Source organism: Rhyacophila brunnea, unplaced genomic scaffold (genome assembly GCF_057557595.1).
Source record: "Rhyacophila brunnea isolate RB1 unplaced genomic scaffold, BYU_Rbru_1.0 scaffold_13, whole genome shotgun sequence".
Lineage (NCBI taxonomy): Eukaryota > Metazoa > Arthropoda > Insecta > Trichoptera > Rhyacophilidae > Rhyacophila > Rhyacophila brunnea.
This window is the reverse complement of record NW_028232785.1, coordinates 18,390,925-18,411,596: the sequence shown is the minus strand read 5'-3', so window position 1 is coordinate 18,411,596 and position 20,672 is coordinate 18,390,925. Positions and strand designations below refer to the sequence as shown.

At 36.0% G+C, this 20,672-nt stretch overlaps 1 protein-coding gene and 1 long non-coding RNA gene across 2 annotated transcripts; one reads left to right on the top strand and one right to left on the bottom strand.

The window, feature by feature from the left end:
• Positions 1 to 519: 519 nt before the first annotated feature.
• LOC147076764 (uncharacterized) lies at positions 520 to 7,843 on the bottom strand. The gene is made up of 3 exons (XM_085941349.1): positions 7,586 to 7,843; positions 4,736 to 4,858; positions 520 to 2,585 (listed from the first exon to the last, which is right to left on the bottom strand). The coding sequence occupies exons 1-3, from the start codon at positions 7,775 to 7,777 to the stop codon at positions 1,395 to 1,397; spliced, it is 1,506 nt and encodes a 501-aa protein (XP_085797475.1). The 5' UTR covers positions 7,778 to 7,843; the 3' UTR covers positions 520 to 1,394.
• Positions 7,844 to 8,487: 644 nt separating this feature from the next.
• LOC147076763 (uncharacterized) lies at positions 8,488 to 19,887 on the top strand. The gene is made up of 6 exons (XR_015069699.1): positions 8,488 to 8,698; positions 12,108 to 12,260; positions 14,793 to 14,936; positions 16,670 to 17,807; positions 17,852 to 19,077; positions 19,760 to 19,887. It is a non-coding gene; the product is annotated as an uncharacterized LOC147076763 (long non-coding RNA).
• Positions 19,888 to 20,672: the final 785 nt, after the last annotated feature.

The window sequence follows — 20,672 nt, the reverse complement described above, 5'->3', positions numbered from 1 at the left end:
GTTCACCGGAAGATCTGAGTTGATGTCAGTGTCATTTTTGTATAGAGTGCTGTAAAACTCTACAACAGTGTCCAGTAGATGATCCCAGTTACGCACGATACTTCCATCTTGCGCTTTTAGTGTCGTGATCTGCCGTCTCCCTATTGACAGATGCTGCTTGTTCTTATGTAAGCTCCTTCCTGACGCAACAATTGATTATACAAGGTTCATATTGAACTTACGAAGATCTTCTCGTATGTTTTTACGTAGAGTTTTGCACAGCGTGGAGTACTCGAGATCATTTGCAACTTGTTGTTCGCTTTTCGTACTCCTACGCAGCTTCATAAGATCCAACGTTTCCTTTGAAAGTTTGCTTACTCGTTCAACCACAGCAGCAACTGTCTCTTCCGAAGATTCTATAATGATTCTATAATGATGATAATATAATATATAATATAGGTATTTAGTATTATCGGTAGGAATAAGGAGTGGAGAAGTAGGTTTGGTTGACTCCAAGAATGAGAAGGCTTGGTTGCGCGATTACAAATTTTATTATACACCATTTATTAATCCCCAACAATAAATAATATTTACAGACAGTGTTACAAGTACAATGTTATTTATTTTCTAGGAAGTTACTAGACCGACCGGACAAGGTAGAGCGGTTACCCGATGGTCGTGGTTACGTTGATTGACTGTAAGTGCCAAGTGATAAATGATTGGTTCAATTGTTTCAAATTCAGATTTGTTTCAAAGATACAATGTAATAGGAAGTCGCGAATTAAGCGATTTGATAAAAAATATGCATACTGGCGTCTGAACCAATGGTCACTTTGTCTAGATGACGACAAAGGTGACTTCTGGCGTACGTGTTAAAACATGATTTGATAAAGGGTACATATACATACATACACATACATGCATAAGGGGATATAGTTTACATTGTAAGTTAAGGTGACGCATCAGTGAAACGCCAAATAATTTTCAACTGTACGCGCGATGAAATTTTGTACTCGCTTCGCATTCATTGAGTGAACGGCGAGTCAGACATACGTCACTTTGCTGCGTGATGGCGACGGGCCAATTAATTCTAAAATCGTGTAAAGATGACTAAAAACGTTACCCATTTACTTTAAAAAGAAAACATGTCAATGAATATATTATTATTGTTACTAATAGAATAATAAACAGAACATAAAATGGACGTATGTTGGATTTATATGAGAAATAATATTTCGTTAGGCAGGCGTCTTTTGCACCCGCAATCCGCACATCGCCTAGCAACGATCTTTTTAGACCGTGCCTCAACTAATGCATGGCCTTAAAGAACATTGCTATGTAGGTATTAATTAAATGAATTAGGCATGTTTGAGATTGACGATGGGCAGCCACAGTATTATAATAGTGTTATCTCATTAAAAGGAATCCCGAAACTCCGTTAACAGGGGTTCTTTTAAATTTGAATGGGTTGGTGAATGAATTATCTTTTTATGTCTCTTCAAATCGCCAGAGTATTTGTATTTGTAATCACATGAGTCGCATTTAAATGGTTTTTCACCACTGTGAACCCTTTCATGTCTCTTCAGTTCAACGGATTGTTTACATTTGTATTCACACAAACTACATTTAAATGGATTTTCCCCACTATGAACCATTTTATGTATTTTCATCGAACCAGACGTTATGCTTTTATAATCACACAAATCGCAGTAAAAACTTTTTTCGCCACTGTGTATCATGCTATGTCTCTTCAAAACAAAAGCTTTGTTGCATTTGTAGTCACAAAATTGACAACTAAATGGTTTTTCGCCACTATGAATCAATTGATGTCTCTTTAAATGACTGGGTTGGTTACATTTGTAATCACATAGATCGCAACTAAAAGGCTTTTCGCCACTATGTTTGATTTGATGTATTTTCAAAGAACTAGACGTTATGCATTTGTAGTCACACAAGTTGCACCGAAAACGTTTTTCGCCACTATGCATTTTGTTATGTTTCTTCAACTCACCGGAATGTTTGCATTTGTAATTACATAAACTGCACTTGATAGGTTTTTCGTCACTATGAATCATTCTATGTCTCTTCAAAAGAAAGGCATAAATACATTTGTAGTCACAATGATCGCAATAAAATTGTTTTTCTTTATCAACCGTTTTGTTTCTTGTGCCTTGTATCAAGTTACATCGCTTTTTGTGCTGAATTAATATGTTTTCAGCTGAGAAAACTGAAAAGCACAAGTTGCATACAAAATTCCTTTCATGAAATACAGATCTATAAAGTTTCAGTCGAACTTCTTTTTGAGATGATACAACTATCTCTTGCTTTACGTCATGTTTGTCAATTTGAATTTCTTCATTCAGTCGCGTGGATAGAAATTCAGATTTGTCAGGTTCTTTCTTTATTTTCATGACCTCATGATCATCATAACCACTGTATCCAGGATTTGATGCACCAGTCGAAGATAAACATTCATCATGGTCCCCATCGTCCAAAACTTCAACCTTTATACCGCGTGATGTATACCCAACATCATAAAAAGGCATGTTCAAATGTGCATCACCCGCATCAGAAGTCATTTTATGAAGTCGGTTTGTAAACGAATCCTGTAAAAAAACAATAGGTAATAAATAATTTAAATTTTATCCATTAGGTTGAAAGAATACCTTCTTCCGACTAGATTGAGCCAAATGTATTGACAGATCGATAAAGTTGTAGGCGCAGATTTTGACGACTCAAAAGTTATATTATTCGCAATCCATCTTCTAAGCAATGCATGACCATTAGGTCACATGGGACGATACTAAGAATATACTCATTTCTCCAAGAATTTTTGGCTAGGAGATGAAATAAGGAACAGGCAGGGTTGGTTGGTTTGACTCCCAAATGAATAACTCAGAATTTGGTTCGTGAATGAAATGAATCCTGGTTTTATTATCTCCTTCCAAATACATATCAATTTAATTATTACAGATAAGTTTACAGATTATAATTTAACTGGGTGAAATCACGATTATGCGTTCTGATGGATTTTGGAGATCAACCGGGCGAAGCTGAACGATAACCTTACGGTTAAATCTTTGATAACTGACTGACCATGTTGCTTTCTTCTACTGAGTGTTTTATATTGATTCGATACAATAGAAAAATGCTGCTATCGGCTACTTGAATATTTTTGATAATCATGCATATGCGATTTATTATGCAATGCATGATTGTTTCGTAAATTATAAACAATTGATTTTAATTTGAACAATTATGCAGTTTTAATAATTGGGCAAGATTGATTTTCATATAAACAACTTTTGTGCATATCATGGTAAGCTTACGTGGCATTTATTATTTATTAGTTTGCGATATTATTGATTAATTGAATTATTATATTATTTGCTAAATTAGCTTTCTGTTGAAATTTGATTGACTCGCATAAATCGCTTGTTTTGCAATGTTAACAATATTATGTTGCAAGATACATTATAGTTATAAATTAATGGTTTCCTGCCAAGTTTTGCTGGATGGTAGGGTATTGACCCTACAAATTCATCACAAGATTTTGAAGCCATAAATGCACTTTTCCATAACTTCTTCGTGAAATATTTTTAAATTCAATTGCTAAGATGGCAGGATGGGATAGTGCTGTTCAAAAACAATTATGCATCGTGAGAGGAAGTATTGGAGGTCTCAAACTGATACAACAATGATGTCTACCATTATGTATCGCTGTGAATTGTATTAAGATAGGTAGATACCTAACGTCAGGAATAATTATCCAATTTTTCACGTGTCCGGATATTTGTATTTATGAAGTTAACCGTATCATATTTCAACCTGACCTGTTGTATTGGAAATAGTTCGTTGTATAATATTAAGATCAGAATCATGACTAAAACGTACGTAATAAAAAAAAACTGAAAAGTATGAAGAAAATAAGCAAATTATAATTAAAATCGCATCTGCTTAGTACCTTATTATATATTATGTAGGTATATAAAACACCGATGATTCAAAAGTGTTAGTAAGTTTCAGTATTAACAATCAATCCAATCAAATGGATACATTACTGAACGAACAACGTGTCACTTATTTGTTTCGATGCTATAATGCCATCTCTTTCCGCTACGACAGCTCACCGTGAACTGCGGTGTAACGAAATATAGTAGGTACGTATAATTTACATGTAATTAATTTTTCAAACAGCCTGCAGCGCCGCAGTGAATAGTTTAAATACCACTGGTTTAATCCAATGTCTTGTTAAAAATTTCAAATCACTTCTCATTGGCGCTATGAAATAAGATCGCAAATCTGAATCAGGAGAGAAAAAATAATGTTTTATTAAGTGACGTTATTTTATTATTGTTGGCAAATTTAAAAGCGGGCGATTCAGCTACTGCGATTGTGATGATGACACACAAAACTTTCCATTCGCTGAGAAGACATCAAGCTAGCGACTATTTTGACAGCACGTAGTTTGTTTTTTTCCGGGAGGTCGCTACTATGCTCTATTGCGCAGACGCAGTAGGGCCCACACGCCAGCGTTTAGCGTGTAAAGTTGACCGGCTGTTAACTTTTCTCGGTAGATTGTTTACAATCTGCTTATTAGCTTGTTCGTTGATGACACTGGGCGACTTTACAGGTAGATTGTAAGTTCGCCAACAAGTAGCTCAATGCTATTGACGCATAAATAATTATAATCTCGGATTGTAGGACAAAGCCAAATAAAAGCATGTAGGTATAGTAAAAAAAAAAAAACACTTACGTGGCTTGTTGAGGCACCTCCAGAGTATAAACAATTCGGACCATCTTCATTGACGTTAGATTTGCTGTTTTGAAATTGAATTTCGACTTCTGATTTGATGTATTTCGTGTCAATGTCAACATTCTATAAACATAAATTTAAAAAAAAAAAAAAACAGTAATATGACACTGCTTTGAAAGCATACCCATGTTATATAACATAAACAAACCATATTCCTTACATAGGTACGTATTAGATCAGGCATGCCTATCCCGCGGCCTGAGGCCCAATAATTGAAGTTTTCAGCTTTCTATATTTTGTTTTTTGGTATTCATACAATTAAAAATTCTCCTAAATTTACCACATTTATATGTTGTGAAATTAGATATGTCTTGTTGTGCTGCATACTAGTACCTTTTTGTATGCTTTTGTCTTGGCTCCACACACTCTGAACTAAATAATAGTGACCGTAAAGATTTTTTTAAATACGAGGGTGGGTCAATAAGTCCTTAGAAAAGCCGACAGGTGGCGCGACTAGTACTGTAAGCGGTTTGTTTTCATGCAGCGGTACTACCGATTCAGTATGCTGCGAAGTTTCAATCAGATTGGTCGGGTTGTTGTGTGTTTCTCGTACATTTAAAAAAAAAATTGGATGGGGAAAATGGAAAAATGGAAAATGGAGAAAATTGAGTTTAGAGCTGTTATTAAACATTTTAATATAAAAGGGTTAACAGCAAAGGAAATAAAAAATGAGTTGGATTTAGTTCACGGCATATCTGCTCCTTCACTTGCAACTATTTATAACTGGTTAAATGAATTTAAACGTGGTCGTACATCAACAAAGGATGAACCACGCTCAGGACGTCCTGTAGAGGTGACTACACCAGAAATGATCAATAAAATCCACGATATGGTGTTAAGTGACCGAAGATTAAAGTTGAGTGAGATAATTGAGGTTACAAGGATCTCAAAAGGTAGCGTCATTTCTATTTTACATGACAAATTGGGCATGAAAAATATTTCTGCAAGATGGGTGCCGCGTTTGCTCACAGTCGACAATAAACGCAATAGGGTGGTGGCCTCTAAAGCCCTGTTGTCGCTCATGCAACGCAATCCGGATGAATTTTTTCGTCGCTTTCTGACTGTAGATGAAACATGGATACACCACTATACTCCCGAGACGAAAGAACAGTCAAAGCAGTGGATTGCGAAGGCAAACCATGTCCAAAGAAGGTGAAAACCGTAAAATCAGCTGGTAAGGTTATGGCTACTGTATTTTGGGATGCACGTGAAATTATTTTCGTTGACTATTTGGAAAAAGGAAAAACAATAACAGGGGATTATTATGCATCTTTATTGGACCAGCTAAAAAACAAAATTGAAGAAAAACGGCCTCATTTAAACAGGAAAAAAATCCTCTTTCATCAGGACAATGCCCGTGTTCACACATGTTTACGATCAATGGCTAAAATTGAAGAATTGAAGTTCGAATTGGTCGACCACCCACCGTATTCGCTAGATTTAGCCCCCAGTGACTTTTTCCTTTTCCCAAACTTAAAAAAATGGCTAAGTGGACAACGTTTTTTTTCAAATGAAGAAGTCATCGATCGGACAAATGCTTATTTTGAGGACCTTCCGAAAACTTATTTTTCTGACGGTTTAAAAAAAATTGAGAAACGTCTAACCAAGTGTATTGAGCTCCAAGGAGATTATGTTGAGAAATAAAAAAAAAATACAAAAATAAAAACTGTTTTAATGCTTTTTTCTAAGGAATTATTGACCCACCCTCGTATTCTAATGAAGTCACAAAATTCAATAAAGAATTCGATACATAACAGATTCGCATTTATGCAAAAGCATGAGAAAATGTTCAAAATATTCTTAACTCCATTTAACGTTTAGGTGAAATCAGCGCCTCCAAATTTACAAATGGAGCTAATAGAACTGCAATCGAGCATTTAAAGATCATGTTCGAAGGGAATAAGCTTGAGTTTTATCAGAAATATATCCTTGAAGATACATTATTTCCAAAATAATTACAAGATAAAAAGAACTTTTTATAATATAGGTACTTAAGTACAACGTTTTAAAATTTTTTGTTGAATCATATAAACTTGGCTTGCTAGCTTAAACGATCAAAAATAATTGTACTTGATAGAAATAATACTGAAATGTAATTTTGATTTCCATAGTAAAGCACGTATATATTAATTATTTAGTTGCTAGGACCATCCACTTAGCATCCAATAATGGTATCGAAATAACTTTTCATACAAAACAGAATTAACTGAAAATGAATTCAATTCTACTTAAAGATGGCTAAAAGTATAAAAAATGCATTGGCATCGTGTTCTGATATATTCTAAAAGTTTCAAATGTCTAGCTAGTCGGGAAGTTAGTTAAAAATCGATTGCAAGATTTGTACCTACGGGACAAAGAACCACCGGACAAATAAGAATACGAGCTAAGAAAAATGTTGTAAATAAAACTACTAGCAATGTGCATTACAGCAGCATTTGGGACTACATATCGCTACGAATCGTTCTTTTTGAAATGAAATGTAGTAAAAACGAAGTGTCGAAGCAGGCTGCTCGGTGAAAATACGACCAACCAACTGCGATGCGCGTCGGCTAAATTACCAGTAGAAATGAAAAAGATATCAGACAATATACAAAAACAAGTGTCACATTAATTATTAGGTAGGTAATAAAATAATTTTGAATAAGTTCTTTGTTTTACCTAGGTATTTTATTATTGTGTGGCCCACCAAATGATTAGGGTTGGGTACCCCTGTATTAGATCATTAAAAAAACTAAATTATACTAATTATTATCAATTTTATTGTCACAATAATATGGTGATGTTCTTTACCTGTGTAGTATCCTGATTGTCATATTCCACGGCAATCTCTTCCTGTTTGACAAATAAATCATGCCCACTGACAGTTGTATTAGCTTCATTGTGGGTCTCGTTACAATAATCCCATTGATTTTCACTATCGATGGCTACTTCTGCGAGTTGATCGGATGACAGATCATCTCTACATTCGATTTGTATATCCATTTTGAAAGTTAATTACGGATTTAATCGAAATATTACGTTACCAGCTGCAATGGCGCTTTTAGAGACCATTACAACTAGCATTAGTGTGGTCAAAAAAGTAACGATGCTTCTCGACCAATACTTCGATACCAATCAATACTTTTTAAGTAGTTAGAATACCTACATCATTTTTTAATTTTTATTATTAGAATGGCAATACTGTCCAGTAATGCCAACGGTACTATAATAATTATAGTATTTGTACTCTAATTTTAGTCCGCGTACTATGTACAATATAAAACAGGTATAGTACGCCCAAAATACTATAATTTTGAATATCGAAAAAAATATGTAAAAAGTACTAAAATTTCGATATTTCCATTCAATAAAATTGGTGTAAAGTCAAAGAGATTGCCAAGAGATCCAATCTCTTTGTGCATAGTACTATAATTTCGCAATATAAGAAGATTTGGAGAACTTGGAAAACAAAATGCTTGAAAAATGAAATTTCTAGAATTCTTCGGTAAGCATCTTTGGTTGGAAGAGGTACCTAAATAAAAAGGGGTCTCGGAGTTTCTCAAATTCTCCTTTATTTTTTTTCTGAGAAACAAAAAACCTATACACTTTCAACAGCTGATGGCAACGCGTACTATATTGTTCACCCAAATACTATAATTTTGAAGGCTCTGTACTATAATTATACTTTGAAAAGATGGCAACACGAAATTTATCTTTCGTGAAAGGCTACTGTCATTAGCTGCTAAGTTATAATAAATAAAGGCTTAAATAACCAAAATGAATGCTAAACATGAACCAGATGACTTGGAATCTAGTGCTAGAAGACAACATTGGTTCGAGGTACCCGTGAAACCTCCAAACAGCCCGGAGCACCTTAGTTATATAAAGCAAGAGGTTGCCGCTAACATCGGTAGCGATTTTGAGGTTAGTTTTTCATGCCTTTCGTCATGGACCCTACATCCTGAAGCGGGCCCTCTACATATTGCTAAGGTTAAAACACAGTCTGACGCTCTACAGTGGCGTTTTCCAAATGATGTTCAAGGTCAAATGAAATTTAGTGTATTTTTGGCGATTTTTTAACATATCGAATAAAAAGATGGAGTTGTCGAGTTTCAACACACAATAACCAAAAATTGCATCGCACAACTATATATTTTAAAATAGAAATAACCCTGAAGTAAAATAGCACCGCAGGTGACTTTTTTTATTATTAGAGCAAATTTACGATGTATGTTTATATCATTTATCTGGTTGACCCGCTACGCCGCCCCCCTGAGGCCGGGCCCTTAGGCTAGAGCCCTGTCAGCCCCCCTTTGTGGGGGCCATGCATTTCGTTCATGGAGAAACTGAAATCCGACGAACTATAATATATTGAGATTACATAAAAAATGTAATAGGTAGGTATTGCATTGGGAATTTTAATACAAATATACAATAATAACATCAAAATATAAAACAAAACAACGATGCGCATTATGTAAGTATATAACTCACGATAGCCACGCGGCTTAATGCCTCTTTCAGACGGGACACCGGTGTTGCGTTCGTATATAATAAGGAGGCCTTTGTTTTCGTATAGAGGGGCCATTGTATTATGTTTATGAACGCCCCAAACCTAATGAGTCAACACGTGTCCGGTACACTTTTCCGTCGGCCGCTACATTCTCAAGCAGCCGATACACTTGTTTTTATTATCGCAGCCTGTTTTATGTTCTTATTTATAACGCGAAATTATACGTTGACTTATTAGCTCTGGGACGTTCATAAACATAATACAAAGGCCCGTTTATTCAAATACAAAGGCCTTCCATATTATATCGAGCGCGACACCGGTGTCCCGTCTGAAAGGGCCTAAGCGCGACCTATAGTGTCATAGGTGCCAGGTTCCAATCCTGGGTCTGACAAGTACACGTCATATTGTTTTCCAATTTGTGTATGAGTCAGAGTATGGATGTATTAGGAATATGTTGAGCAAGTGGCTGACATCCATTTCTCGTAAAATAAATTCTGTTAATACAAACCTCCACTCTGTGGTGGCCCATATGATGTTATTAGGATCGGACATGGTCCATCCACGGAGTACATAATATTTATAAAACTTTAGATATGCTAGGTTTCCTTGAATATGCTTATTCGCTGCCCATGGTACTTAGTTGAACAGCGCTCACTTGTTTTATCTTTTCTACATAGCAGTGGGTTCCCGGGAAACCCAAAGGACAGAATATAATAATTTAAGTGACAGTCTTTGGCTGTGTTTGACTTAAAAGAACCGCTGAATGATTGAACTAATTTATTTATGTGAGATGCTGCGACTATATCTACCAAAGTGGCATCCCAAACAATACCTACATCGCCTGTCACTCCATGGAATGGTCGTACCATCAGCCGGTTTGCCATCTTGTTCACAGACACCTAGTCTAGTAAAAAATATTATATTTATATGTAAGATAGAGCTGTGGCGAAGGGTGGAGGTGGGCTATTAAGATCCGCCATAAATAGTACACACTAAGCTTTGACAGTCTACGTATTTGTTTTCATTGAAATAAGACTACAATTTACAATTAAATTAACTAAACCTTGAAAAACCCGAGCCAAATAGATAATAGTCAAAAAATACTCATATATTTATAAAATACCTAAAATTATGCAATTAAATCATACCTAACTTTAGATATTATATTGATTGAATAATATATCTTATCTTGGCTTAGGCAGGGTTTAATGAATTTAAAAAAATGAACCAACAATAATATGTGTAATATGTATTCTTAATCCAACGATGTATGAATAAAAAAGTGTTGACAATTTTGTCATATTGCCCAAAGTATACCAAAACTATTATGGTCTGGAGTAGGCAGGGTTTAAAAACTAACTAACACCATCTGTAAATTGTAGTCAGAGTTCAATAAAAACAAATACGTATGACTAACAGAGTTTAATATGCACGATTTATAGCGGATCTTTACAGCCTACCCCCACCCTTCGCTACTGAAATAGAGTGAGTATATTTGTGCTTCATAACTTTGCACCCCGGCTCCAGGATAAAAATAATGTAATATATTATAAAAATATTTTCTATTATTATCTATTTATTTATCACAACATAATATATTCGTCACTGATCTGGCAGAAAACACTAATTCAAAAAAATGACATATTGAGTTAGTACCAAAATGTTCCTTATTTCAAACTTTACCGTCTGGAAACCTTCTTAATAAATAAACAGTCTTTATTTTAAAGTCATCCTTTTTACAATTACTTAATAAACTCACATGATAGACCATTTCAAACAACTTCAAAGTCAAATTACTCAAAACTAGTATTTTCCAGTTAGTGTGTTCTGCCAGAACAGACATGTATTAATACAGGTTGGTTGGGCCATTTATGTTCCCATTCCACTCCTTATCGCCTCACCCACCTCCTAATCCCCAGTGTTATTGTCACCAGACAATCAATTAGCAATTATGGGTGATGAGAGACGGTGTTACAAAGAACATTCAGTTGCATCTCGATAGCGGGCGTGAGCGGGCTTCTAATAGCTTTCCGTCGCGAGTGATTGACTCAATAGATACAGACTCATTCAGAATCTATCATCATCATTCATACACCCTCGCATATAATCCATAAAACTGTGTCACAAAGTGTGTGAGTGTACGAACCGGGTGACCCAAACCAACATTACCGCGCGAGTGACAGTTGAAACCAGACCACGGAGCCATCAAACATTATCACAAAGGTCAGTGTCTGGCATTCTGTTCCATTGCCCCCACCCCTAGATCCGACCTCCTCATCTTCCCACAAAATAATTACAGTCCACTTAAAAAGCTCAACCACAGATAAATATCTTTTAATTTAATTGTATGCGAGGTAATCAGGCGAAGAGGCATATCAGTATAGTAAATATAATATCGTAATAAAATGTATACTCTACTAAACCAATACGAACAGGGGCCTTATGTTAGGACTTGCGAGTTGAAGTCGCCCAGTCGACATGACGTCATATGACATCATTGTGACATACTACCGGAGTGATAATAGCATTCGAGACATTAACGCTACTAAAATACTGGCGTTATCCATTGTCCCTATACACAAATAGGTGTTTCAGCATAATAATATCTATGGTGAGCAGTGTGCGTTGGGCGGCTTGCCTCGAGCGTGTATTGGCTTACGTCACAATTACGTCATGTCGTCGGGTGACTTCATATCACCAGTTATAACATAGGCCTGCTGGTGCTATTCAGTATGTTAAGGCTACTGCTTTGGTGGAACGATTTTCTTCAGTGTAGGTAACAATAATAATAATAATATAAGTAATGCAACATTGTTTCAGAACTGTGCTCCAGTCCTCACTCATATTAAATCAGAGACAGTTTCTCATCCAGTCGGTGATGAAGAAGAGATCGTTGAAGACGCAATTCAACCATTCAGTTACGATGATTCTGAACCCGGATGCTCGTATCCTGATTGGAGACGAGTCAGTCAGGTAGACTCAGTTGGATTATTATTATTCACCATATAAAAGACTTCAGTCCGATGGACAATGTTTTTATAGTGTTCCTGAATTCTTCAATTTTAGCCCAGCGGTTTCCAAAGTGAGGAGGCGCGAAAAGTTTAACACAATTAAGGCCATGCATTAGTTGAGGCACGGTCTAAAAAGATCGTTGCTAGGCGATGTGCGGATTGCGGGTCGCGGGTGCAGATGACGCCTGTCAAACGAAATATTATTTCTCATATAAATCCAACATACGTCCATTTTATGTTCTGTTTATTATTCTATTAGTAACAATAATAATATATTCATTGACATGTTTTCTTTTTAAAGTAAATGGGTAACGTTTTTAGTCATCTTTACACGATTTTAGAATTAATTGGCCCGTCGCCATCACGCAGCAAAGTGACGTGTGTCTGACTCGACGTTCTCTCAATGAATGGGAAGCGAGTACAAAATTTCGTCGCGCGTACAGTTGAAAATTATTTGGCGTTTCACTGATGCGTCACCTTAACATAGCCACAGGTTTGCAGCTGCATAGTTTATAAAACGACATAAATATAATACCTCTTTATAATACCTCACTTCTATACTATTGTGAAGTGCGATGGCTATCTCGTGAAAAAATTAAATAAAAGGGTCAAATCGTAATGTTAAAATTTTAGGCAAATTTGTTTAGGAACGATAATATTGCTTCTAATGGATTCAAGCTCTGTACTGTTCCATTTAGTCGTTTTTTCGACCCGGGTTTCGCCTTTCGGTTTCTTCGGGCGTCGTGTACACTCGCCAAAGGTAAACACATACTGACAACGAACACTCTTAACTCTACCTTATATAGTAAATCAATACAATAAAGTAGGTAAAAACTCCATTACCTACCTATCTAGTAGCCTAGATACCTATATGTTGATTGATATACTTAAATGATAACTCCCGTGTACAATTTAGGAAACACTACATTAGAGCACCACACTACCCTTAACCTCAGCGATAGGCCCGCCAAAGATCCTGGCCTGGGATCCCTCTTCAGGATGTGGGGCCCATGATAGAATCCATTTAATTTTGAATCCATCCAATGAACGATGATGAATTTGGATTGACTACTATTGAAATTGGTAGTGCTATTGTGTGTGTAGCACATTCATCACATGAAAAACAAATTAATTTTAAAATGAATATAATATAAGTAGTAAAACCTTGTTTATATTTATTTTTTTTTTTTCTTTTTTGTATTAGCACATTGTTGACTATTGAAAAAGGTATCTGTATTATTTAATGAAATAAAGGGGGGGAGGCGCCAAGATTAGATTTTTTTAAAAGGGAGGCGTAGTAACATAAAGTTTGGAAACCACTGTTTTAGCCCATTGTTGCTCATAATTTTAGAACAGCATTATTATCTAGTGGGGTTAGTTGGTACTGTAAGCAGGCATCTCTTAGTTATTTCTACTTCTGCTATTCATGGCCATATTATCTTCTTTTTAAACAAACATATTAACAATGAGTACATTTTATGTTATGGAACGGTGGTATCAATTTCATATAAACACCTTTTGTAGTTAAACTAGTTTTATTGGAATGTCATCATCATCATCAGCCGGGATCAATCCACTGCTTGATGAAGTCCTCCCCAATCTTCTTGGTCCAATCTCTCTATACTCTAACTCTCGGTCCTGTGTCATTCGCTGCCACGTATTTCCGCCGAATTTTACCAGTTCGTCAATCCAGCGGCTTTTGGGGTGACCCTGTGGCCGTTTCGTGCCCCTTGGGTACCACTAGATGACGCCATTTTTCCAGCGGCCGTCCTTTCGGCGAGAAATGTGCCCCGCCCATCTCCCAATCGTCGCCCAACATCGCCAATCGTTTCTCTTACGGTCCTTTCGCGTGATGCCCAACATATACCTCTCCATGCCACGCTGTGCGACTCTTAACCTTTGGACATCTCTCGTGTTGAAGGTCCACGTCTCGTAGCCATACGTGGGCACGGGTAGCACACATTAGTTGAACACCCTACGCTTAAATCATGATGGTAGATCACTCTTGAAGATACTTTTCAAACGTCCGAAAGCCCTCCATCCCAGCTTTGTTCTTCGAGCATATTCATCGTGCATGCTTCATGCATTAACATGTAATATATATATAATATATTATGTTTGAGTTAGTTAGACAATAACAGTCTTATTTCATACAATGATTGCATACAGTCGATGCGTCCTTCTGTAAGGTTGAATTAAAACTAATTTGAAAAGCTATTTTGATTCTATATATAAAAAAAACTTAAATAATATTTCTCATAGCATTCTCAGACGTTTAGTTCGATAACAAAAGTGGATACCTATAAAACAATAACCGTTAGAAAGAAGGTTTGAAACAATAAGCGATAAAGATACATTGCATTCCAGACGTTTAGATTGATAAAAACAGTAGTGCGATAAAGCAAATAAAGCAAATATAACCAGATATTCATAATGCATGCTTATTAATACTTGATAAGAATACAAAGAGATAACACCTATATCGATTTTTCAGCCTCCTGTAACAGACTTGGTCAAAATAAAATCTGAGATTGATTTTAAGCGAATTAATATCAAAGACGAGATTCCAGTGAGCTCAATCAAATGTGAAGATCCTCAATCCACCTTTTCTTCTTCAGAATGTAGACCATATAAACAGGTACCTAGTTAAATAAATACCTATTTATTTATTTTAAATGATGAACAGTTTCGTTAATTCTCTATTATATATATCCCCTTTCTTGAAACATAAATCTATCTCATTATTAGATGATATTATAAAATAGGTATACAACATTTCGAATGAGACTTTTTGTGTGACCTCTTTATTCCGAGTATTTATCGATTATATTAGTCGAGTGACAACAGGCGCTCTGGCGATTTATTCTACTTAAGAAAAAGTCATAAAGAACCGTTTCTACTTTATACCTACCAGTGGCGAAGGGTGTAGGTAGGCTGTTAAGATACGACATAAATAGTCCACACAGTGTTGCCATCTTTTTCTATGCCGATTATAGTACAAAAGCGTATAAATTATAGTATTTATGAAAAATATATAGTACAGGAAAATTTTTCGTCTTGAATCCTTTAAAATTATAGTATTTTGGTATATTTGGCGTAAAATTATAGTATTTTACATTTTTCGCAGAATTAAAATGATAGTATTGTACTATAATTATAGTACGGTTGTCATTACTGAGTCCACAATAAACTTTGTCAGTTATAAATATTTGTTTTTATTGAACTAAGACTACAATTTGCAGATGGTGTAGGTTAGTTTATAAAAAAATCAATTAAACACTGCGACAACCAAGCCATAGTAGATAATAGTTAAAAAATATTCGTTTATCTATAAAATATCTAAAATTATGCCATTAATCCATACATAATTTTAGATATATTTTAATTAGAATAATATGTTTTATTAAGTATGGCTTGGTTTAGGCATTTTTTAATGAATTTAAAAAAAAATAGCCCACAACATGTATAATATGTATTAATTCAACGAAAACAAATAAAAAAGTATGAATAACAAATTGTGCCAAAAAAATACCAAAACTTTTATGCTTTGGTTTAGGCAAGGCTTATTTGAATGAACGGGTACCTCTACCTACCGCTAACTTTAAATGCAAAGTGGCACACCACATTCAAACTGTGTTTCAGCTCAAATTAAGGGTACCTATTCAGTGTATTTATTATTAACGATTTTTATCTATTTTTAATACATATTATACTTTAAACATGGAGTTATCGAGTATTGACACACAATAATCAAAAATTAGATCGTTCAATTATATATTAATACTATCGACTGAAGGTACTTGATGGAATTTGAATTTAAATTCTAATGGATTCAAGCTCTGTACTATTTCATTTAAGTCGTTTTTTGCGACCCGGGTTTCGCCTTTCGGCATCTTCAGGCGCCGTGTACACTCACCAAAGGTAAACACACACTGACTCTTAAACTCTGAAATAAACACTTCAGTGTGTGTTTACCTTTGGTGAGTGTACACGGCGCCTGAAGACGCCGAAAGGCGAAACCCGGGTCGCAAAAAACGACTTAAATAGAATAGTACAGAGCTTAAATCCATTAGAGATCAATTATATAATTTAAAATGTTAATGGTTACTTTTAAATCAAATTTTTGATGTGTGTTTATCTCATTTATCTGGTCAATCCGCCACTCCGGGGCTCCCAAAGCTCTGTCAGCCCCAGGTCTATGCTGGATGGTAACCACTATCTCCACTCGATGTAGACATAGTCTGAGGGCTGAGACACATGAAACTGCAGTCAAGAATCAAGTAAGACCTCCGTCGATTCACGCCAATTGCAGTGTCGTGTGTTTGAGCTCTAAGAGATGAAATATATTTTAATTATTATTTATTTTTTTAGTTTATTACTGCAAAGACTACAGATGACATTTTTGTAAGTCTCGAATCTTCGTTGGATAAATCAAAAGTGATCAACGATGGAATACAAATTGAAGAACATAACATAAAAAAAGAACTTGGAGGAATCAGTAAATGTTTTACTATCATTGGCAATGTAAGTCGCAGTGATAAACGTGTTTTTACTCAAGCTGATGACCCAAATCCTGGATTGGTAGCTGTTATAAAGTTGAAAAAAACAAATTTTTATGACAACAATTTTGTATGCTGTATTTGTTATGATTTTTTTGAATCATTTGTTCTACTGACGCTTCACAAAGCGTGTCATAAAAAAACAACTAATAAAATGTCCAATTCTATAATAAAGTCTTTCAAGTGTGATGAGTGTAATTACTCTTGTATTCGCAATGCCAGCCTTATATTACACAAAATGAGACATTCCGGCGAAAAGCCTTTTAAGTGTTCTGAATGTAACATCGCATTCAGAAGATCACATGACTTGAAAACGCATATAATTAATCATTCCGGTGAAAAACGATTTAAATGTGATAAATGTAATTACTCATCGATGCTGCCTACTACCTTGAATAAACACAAAGCTACTCATTCTGCTGTTAAGCCATTCAAGTGTGATGAATGTAGTTTGACATATAAACAACGTGATAGTCTGAAATTACATAAAATGACTCATTCAAAAGAAAAAATATACAAATGTGATGAGTGTGAATACTCAGCAATGCGGTCTAATGATGTGAAAATACACAAAGCTACTCATTCTGCTGTGAAGCTTTTCAAGTGTAGTAAATGTAATTGCTCATATAAAAGCGCTGGTAGTCTAAGAATACACAAAAAAACACACTATGATCAAAAGCCATTTAGTTGTGATGAATGTAATTTTTCTTGTGTGTACAGTAGAAGTATGAAATTGCACAAAATGATTCATTCTGGTGAAAAGCCATTTAAGTGTGATCAATGTAACTACACATGTAAAAGATCCAATGACATGAAAACACACAAAGTGACGCATTCTGGTGAAAAACGGTTTAAATGTGTTGAATGCAATTACTCATCAATGCGGCTCAGTGACATCAAAAGACACAAAGCGACTCATTCTGCTGACAAGCCATTCAAATGTGACGAGTGTAATTACTCATGTATACACCCTTCTAAGTTGATACCACACAAGATGATGCATTCCTGCGAAAAGCCATTCAAGTGTGAGAAATGTAATTACGAATGCAAAAGATCCAACGACATGAAAATACACAATAAAACTCATTCTGGTGACAAACTATTCAAATGTGTCGAATGCAATTACTCGTCGATGCGGTTTAGCGACATGGAAAGACACAAAAGGATTCATTCTTCCGATAAGCCATTTAAGTGTGACGAATGTGCTTACTCATGTACCCGGCCTGGTATGCTAAGAAAACATAAAAAAACACATTCTGGTGAATTGACATTAAAATGTGATGAGTGTGATTACTCATGTAAACGATTTAATTACATGAAATCACACAAGGCAACTCATTGTGGTGATAAAAAATTTGAATGTGGTGAATGTAATTATTCATCAATACGATTTTGTGACATGAAAAGGCACAAAGCGACTCATTCTGCTGACAAGCAATTCAAGTGTGATGATTGTAATTACTCTTGTAGACAGCTTAGCAGTCTTAGATCACATAGAACTAAACATTCTAGGGAATACCCATTTAAGTTAGATGACGTAAATAAATCGTGTTAAAGATTCAATGCGTCGGCTTATATTATATCGAGGTTCGAATCCTGTGTCTAGAAAATTCACATATTGTTTTTCAATTTGTGATTAGAGTCAGAGTGTTGACCTAATAGTGTCATCAAATATATCCTCCCCCCCCCCAAAGTATGCCCCAAATCACGCATCAAAACTCCATATCAAGTCAGCTCTCTAACTAATAGTTTAGCTTCCCTGCCTTACAAAATAATATTATTGCAAAACGCATTATACCTGAAACGGTCGAGGCCAAGGACATTTTACAAACCCTTAGTAAAACGTACGGTCAGCCAGCCAAAAACATTCCCTTTGCCCCTCTCCCGGCCATCTCATACCGCCCTTAGATTTTTGATTTAGATAATTGTGGCGCAGTGTAAATTCTCCGGCGAAAGCGGAAGGTACCTCGGACCACGTGTTTGGCGTGTCCACGTGGCCTTTCTCAACGCAAAAAGGCGGGCCGCGGTTGTTCCATATTATAAATCAGTGAACCCTTTGGACCGTTATTGCGTTAATAATAATCATTTATACAACTACCCTAAAAATGAATCGCGCGTCCGACAAGTGCTTCAGTGTAAATCCAGTTAATGTGCTCAAACAAAGAATAATGTCAGTGTCGAATAAATTAAACATAACGCGATTATGGACCCGTAATAATAGTGTGTCGTACTTCTCATTGCTGGCCATATTCAAATCCAGAAATGTCCACAGAAAAACTAAGACGCGGCTCTATAAAACCGTCATACGCACAGTCGTTGCATACGGGTGCGAGTCATGGACGCTAAATGTGAAAGCAGCTGAAATGGTGGATTGCTTTGAGAGAAAGATCCTTAGGCGGATATACGGACCCATGAATGATGGTGGGGAGTGGAGAATTAGGTACAACACGGAACTATACCTCTTATACCAAGATTCAAAACTCTCCAACTTCATAAAACTCCAGAGGCTAAACTGGGCAGGCCATGTCCAGCGCATGCCTGAGTCACGGATACCGAAGAAGATCCTCGAAGGAAACCCGGAGGGAAAAGGCCAGTGGGAAAGCCACGCACACGATGGGGTGATAATGTTACAAAAGATGCCAACCAGATACTAAAAATCAGGAACTGGAAAAGACGTGCGGAGGGCCGTTCCGGCTGGAGGACAGCGGTGGAGGAGGCCAGGGCTCGACTTGAGCTGTAGCGCCATCGAAGTAGTAGAATAATAATGTCGCGAGTGGAGAACTACAAAGTTCTAAGTGTTTGTCCTTGACGAAACAAAAGTAACAATGTGGCAGCTTAGAATACTACTTCATTGTTGAGTTTGTTTTTTCAAGGACGAACACTTAGAACCTTGTAGTATTAGGCTCTCGATGTATCTCCTCCTTTGCAGGTAATATTGTAAAATTATCAATGTTAATCCTAATGTAATTACTACCCATGCTTGTATAATTTAGTGTAACTAAATATTCTCCGCGCGGAGGTTTTGAATCGAATTTCTGTGTTATCAATACTAAAGGTATCCACATGATGTCACACATTTTTCCCAACCTGAAGTGATGCTGGATGAAGGATTCTACCAGCATACAAGTACATGTGAGACCTTCTTCCCGGTATCAATAGGTAGCTAACATTCATTTCTCGTAAAAACAAAAATCTGTAAATACAAACCTCTTCTTTGTGAAGGCCTATTTGAGGAGCAACTTATCCAATCATGTTTTGTTCACATTTTCCCATTCTTCAGAAAAAGGGGAAAACTTATCTCATTATTCAGGTAATATAAAAGAATTTATATATATTGATGCTATCCGAGAGTGTGTCTAATAAAGGAATAAATCAATTAGGTGAATTGTATGTTTATTTAGGAAATATTAAATCAGTGGAAAGGGCGGATGCGAAGCGGAAATAAAAAGGCGCACACAGATTGCAAAAAATGCGTTGACACGCTTTACCACCATGGATCGGCGAATTTCGATTGCAACAAAAATGATGCTTGTGCAAACATTAGTGTTCTCGTTATTTCTATACGGAGTCGAGTCGTGGACCTTGAAGGCAAGGAAATGGAAGGCAATTGATGCCTTTGAGATGTGGTGTTGGCGACGAATGCTTCGTATTTCTTGGATGGAGCACAGGACGAATCAGTCAATCGTCCACAAACTGAAGATAAAGGAACGGCTCTCAACAATATGTCTTAGAAGAATTCTGCAGTTTTTTGACATATTATCAGGCGAGGACCGGACAACCTGGAGAAACTTATTGTTTTGGGTGGCATCCAGGGA

Excerpts from the sequence above, each read along its gene's own strand:
- LOC147076764 (XM_085941349.1), bottom strand. The coding sequence starts at position 7,777 with ATGGATATACAAATCGAATGTAGAGATGATCTGTCATCCGATCAACTC. Across the intron at positions 4,859-7,585 it reads ACAATCAGGATACTACACAG|AATGTTGACATTGACACGAA; the intron begins GTAAAGAACATC and ends TTATGTTTATAG. Across the intron at positions 2,586-4,735 it reads GAGGTGCCTCAACAAGCCAC|GATTCGTTTACAAACCGACT; the intron begins GTAAGTGTTTTT and ends GTTTTTTTACAG.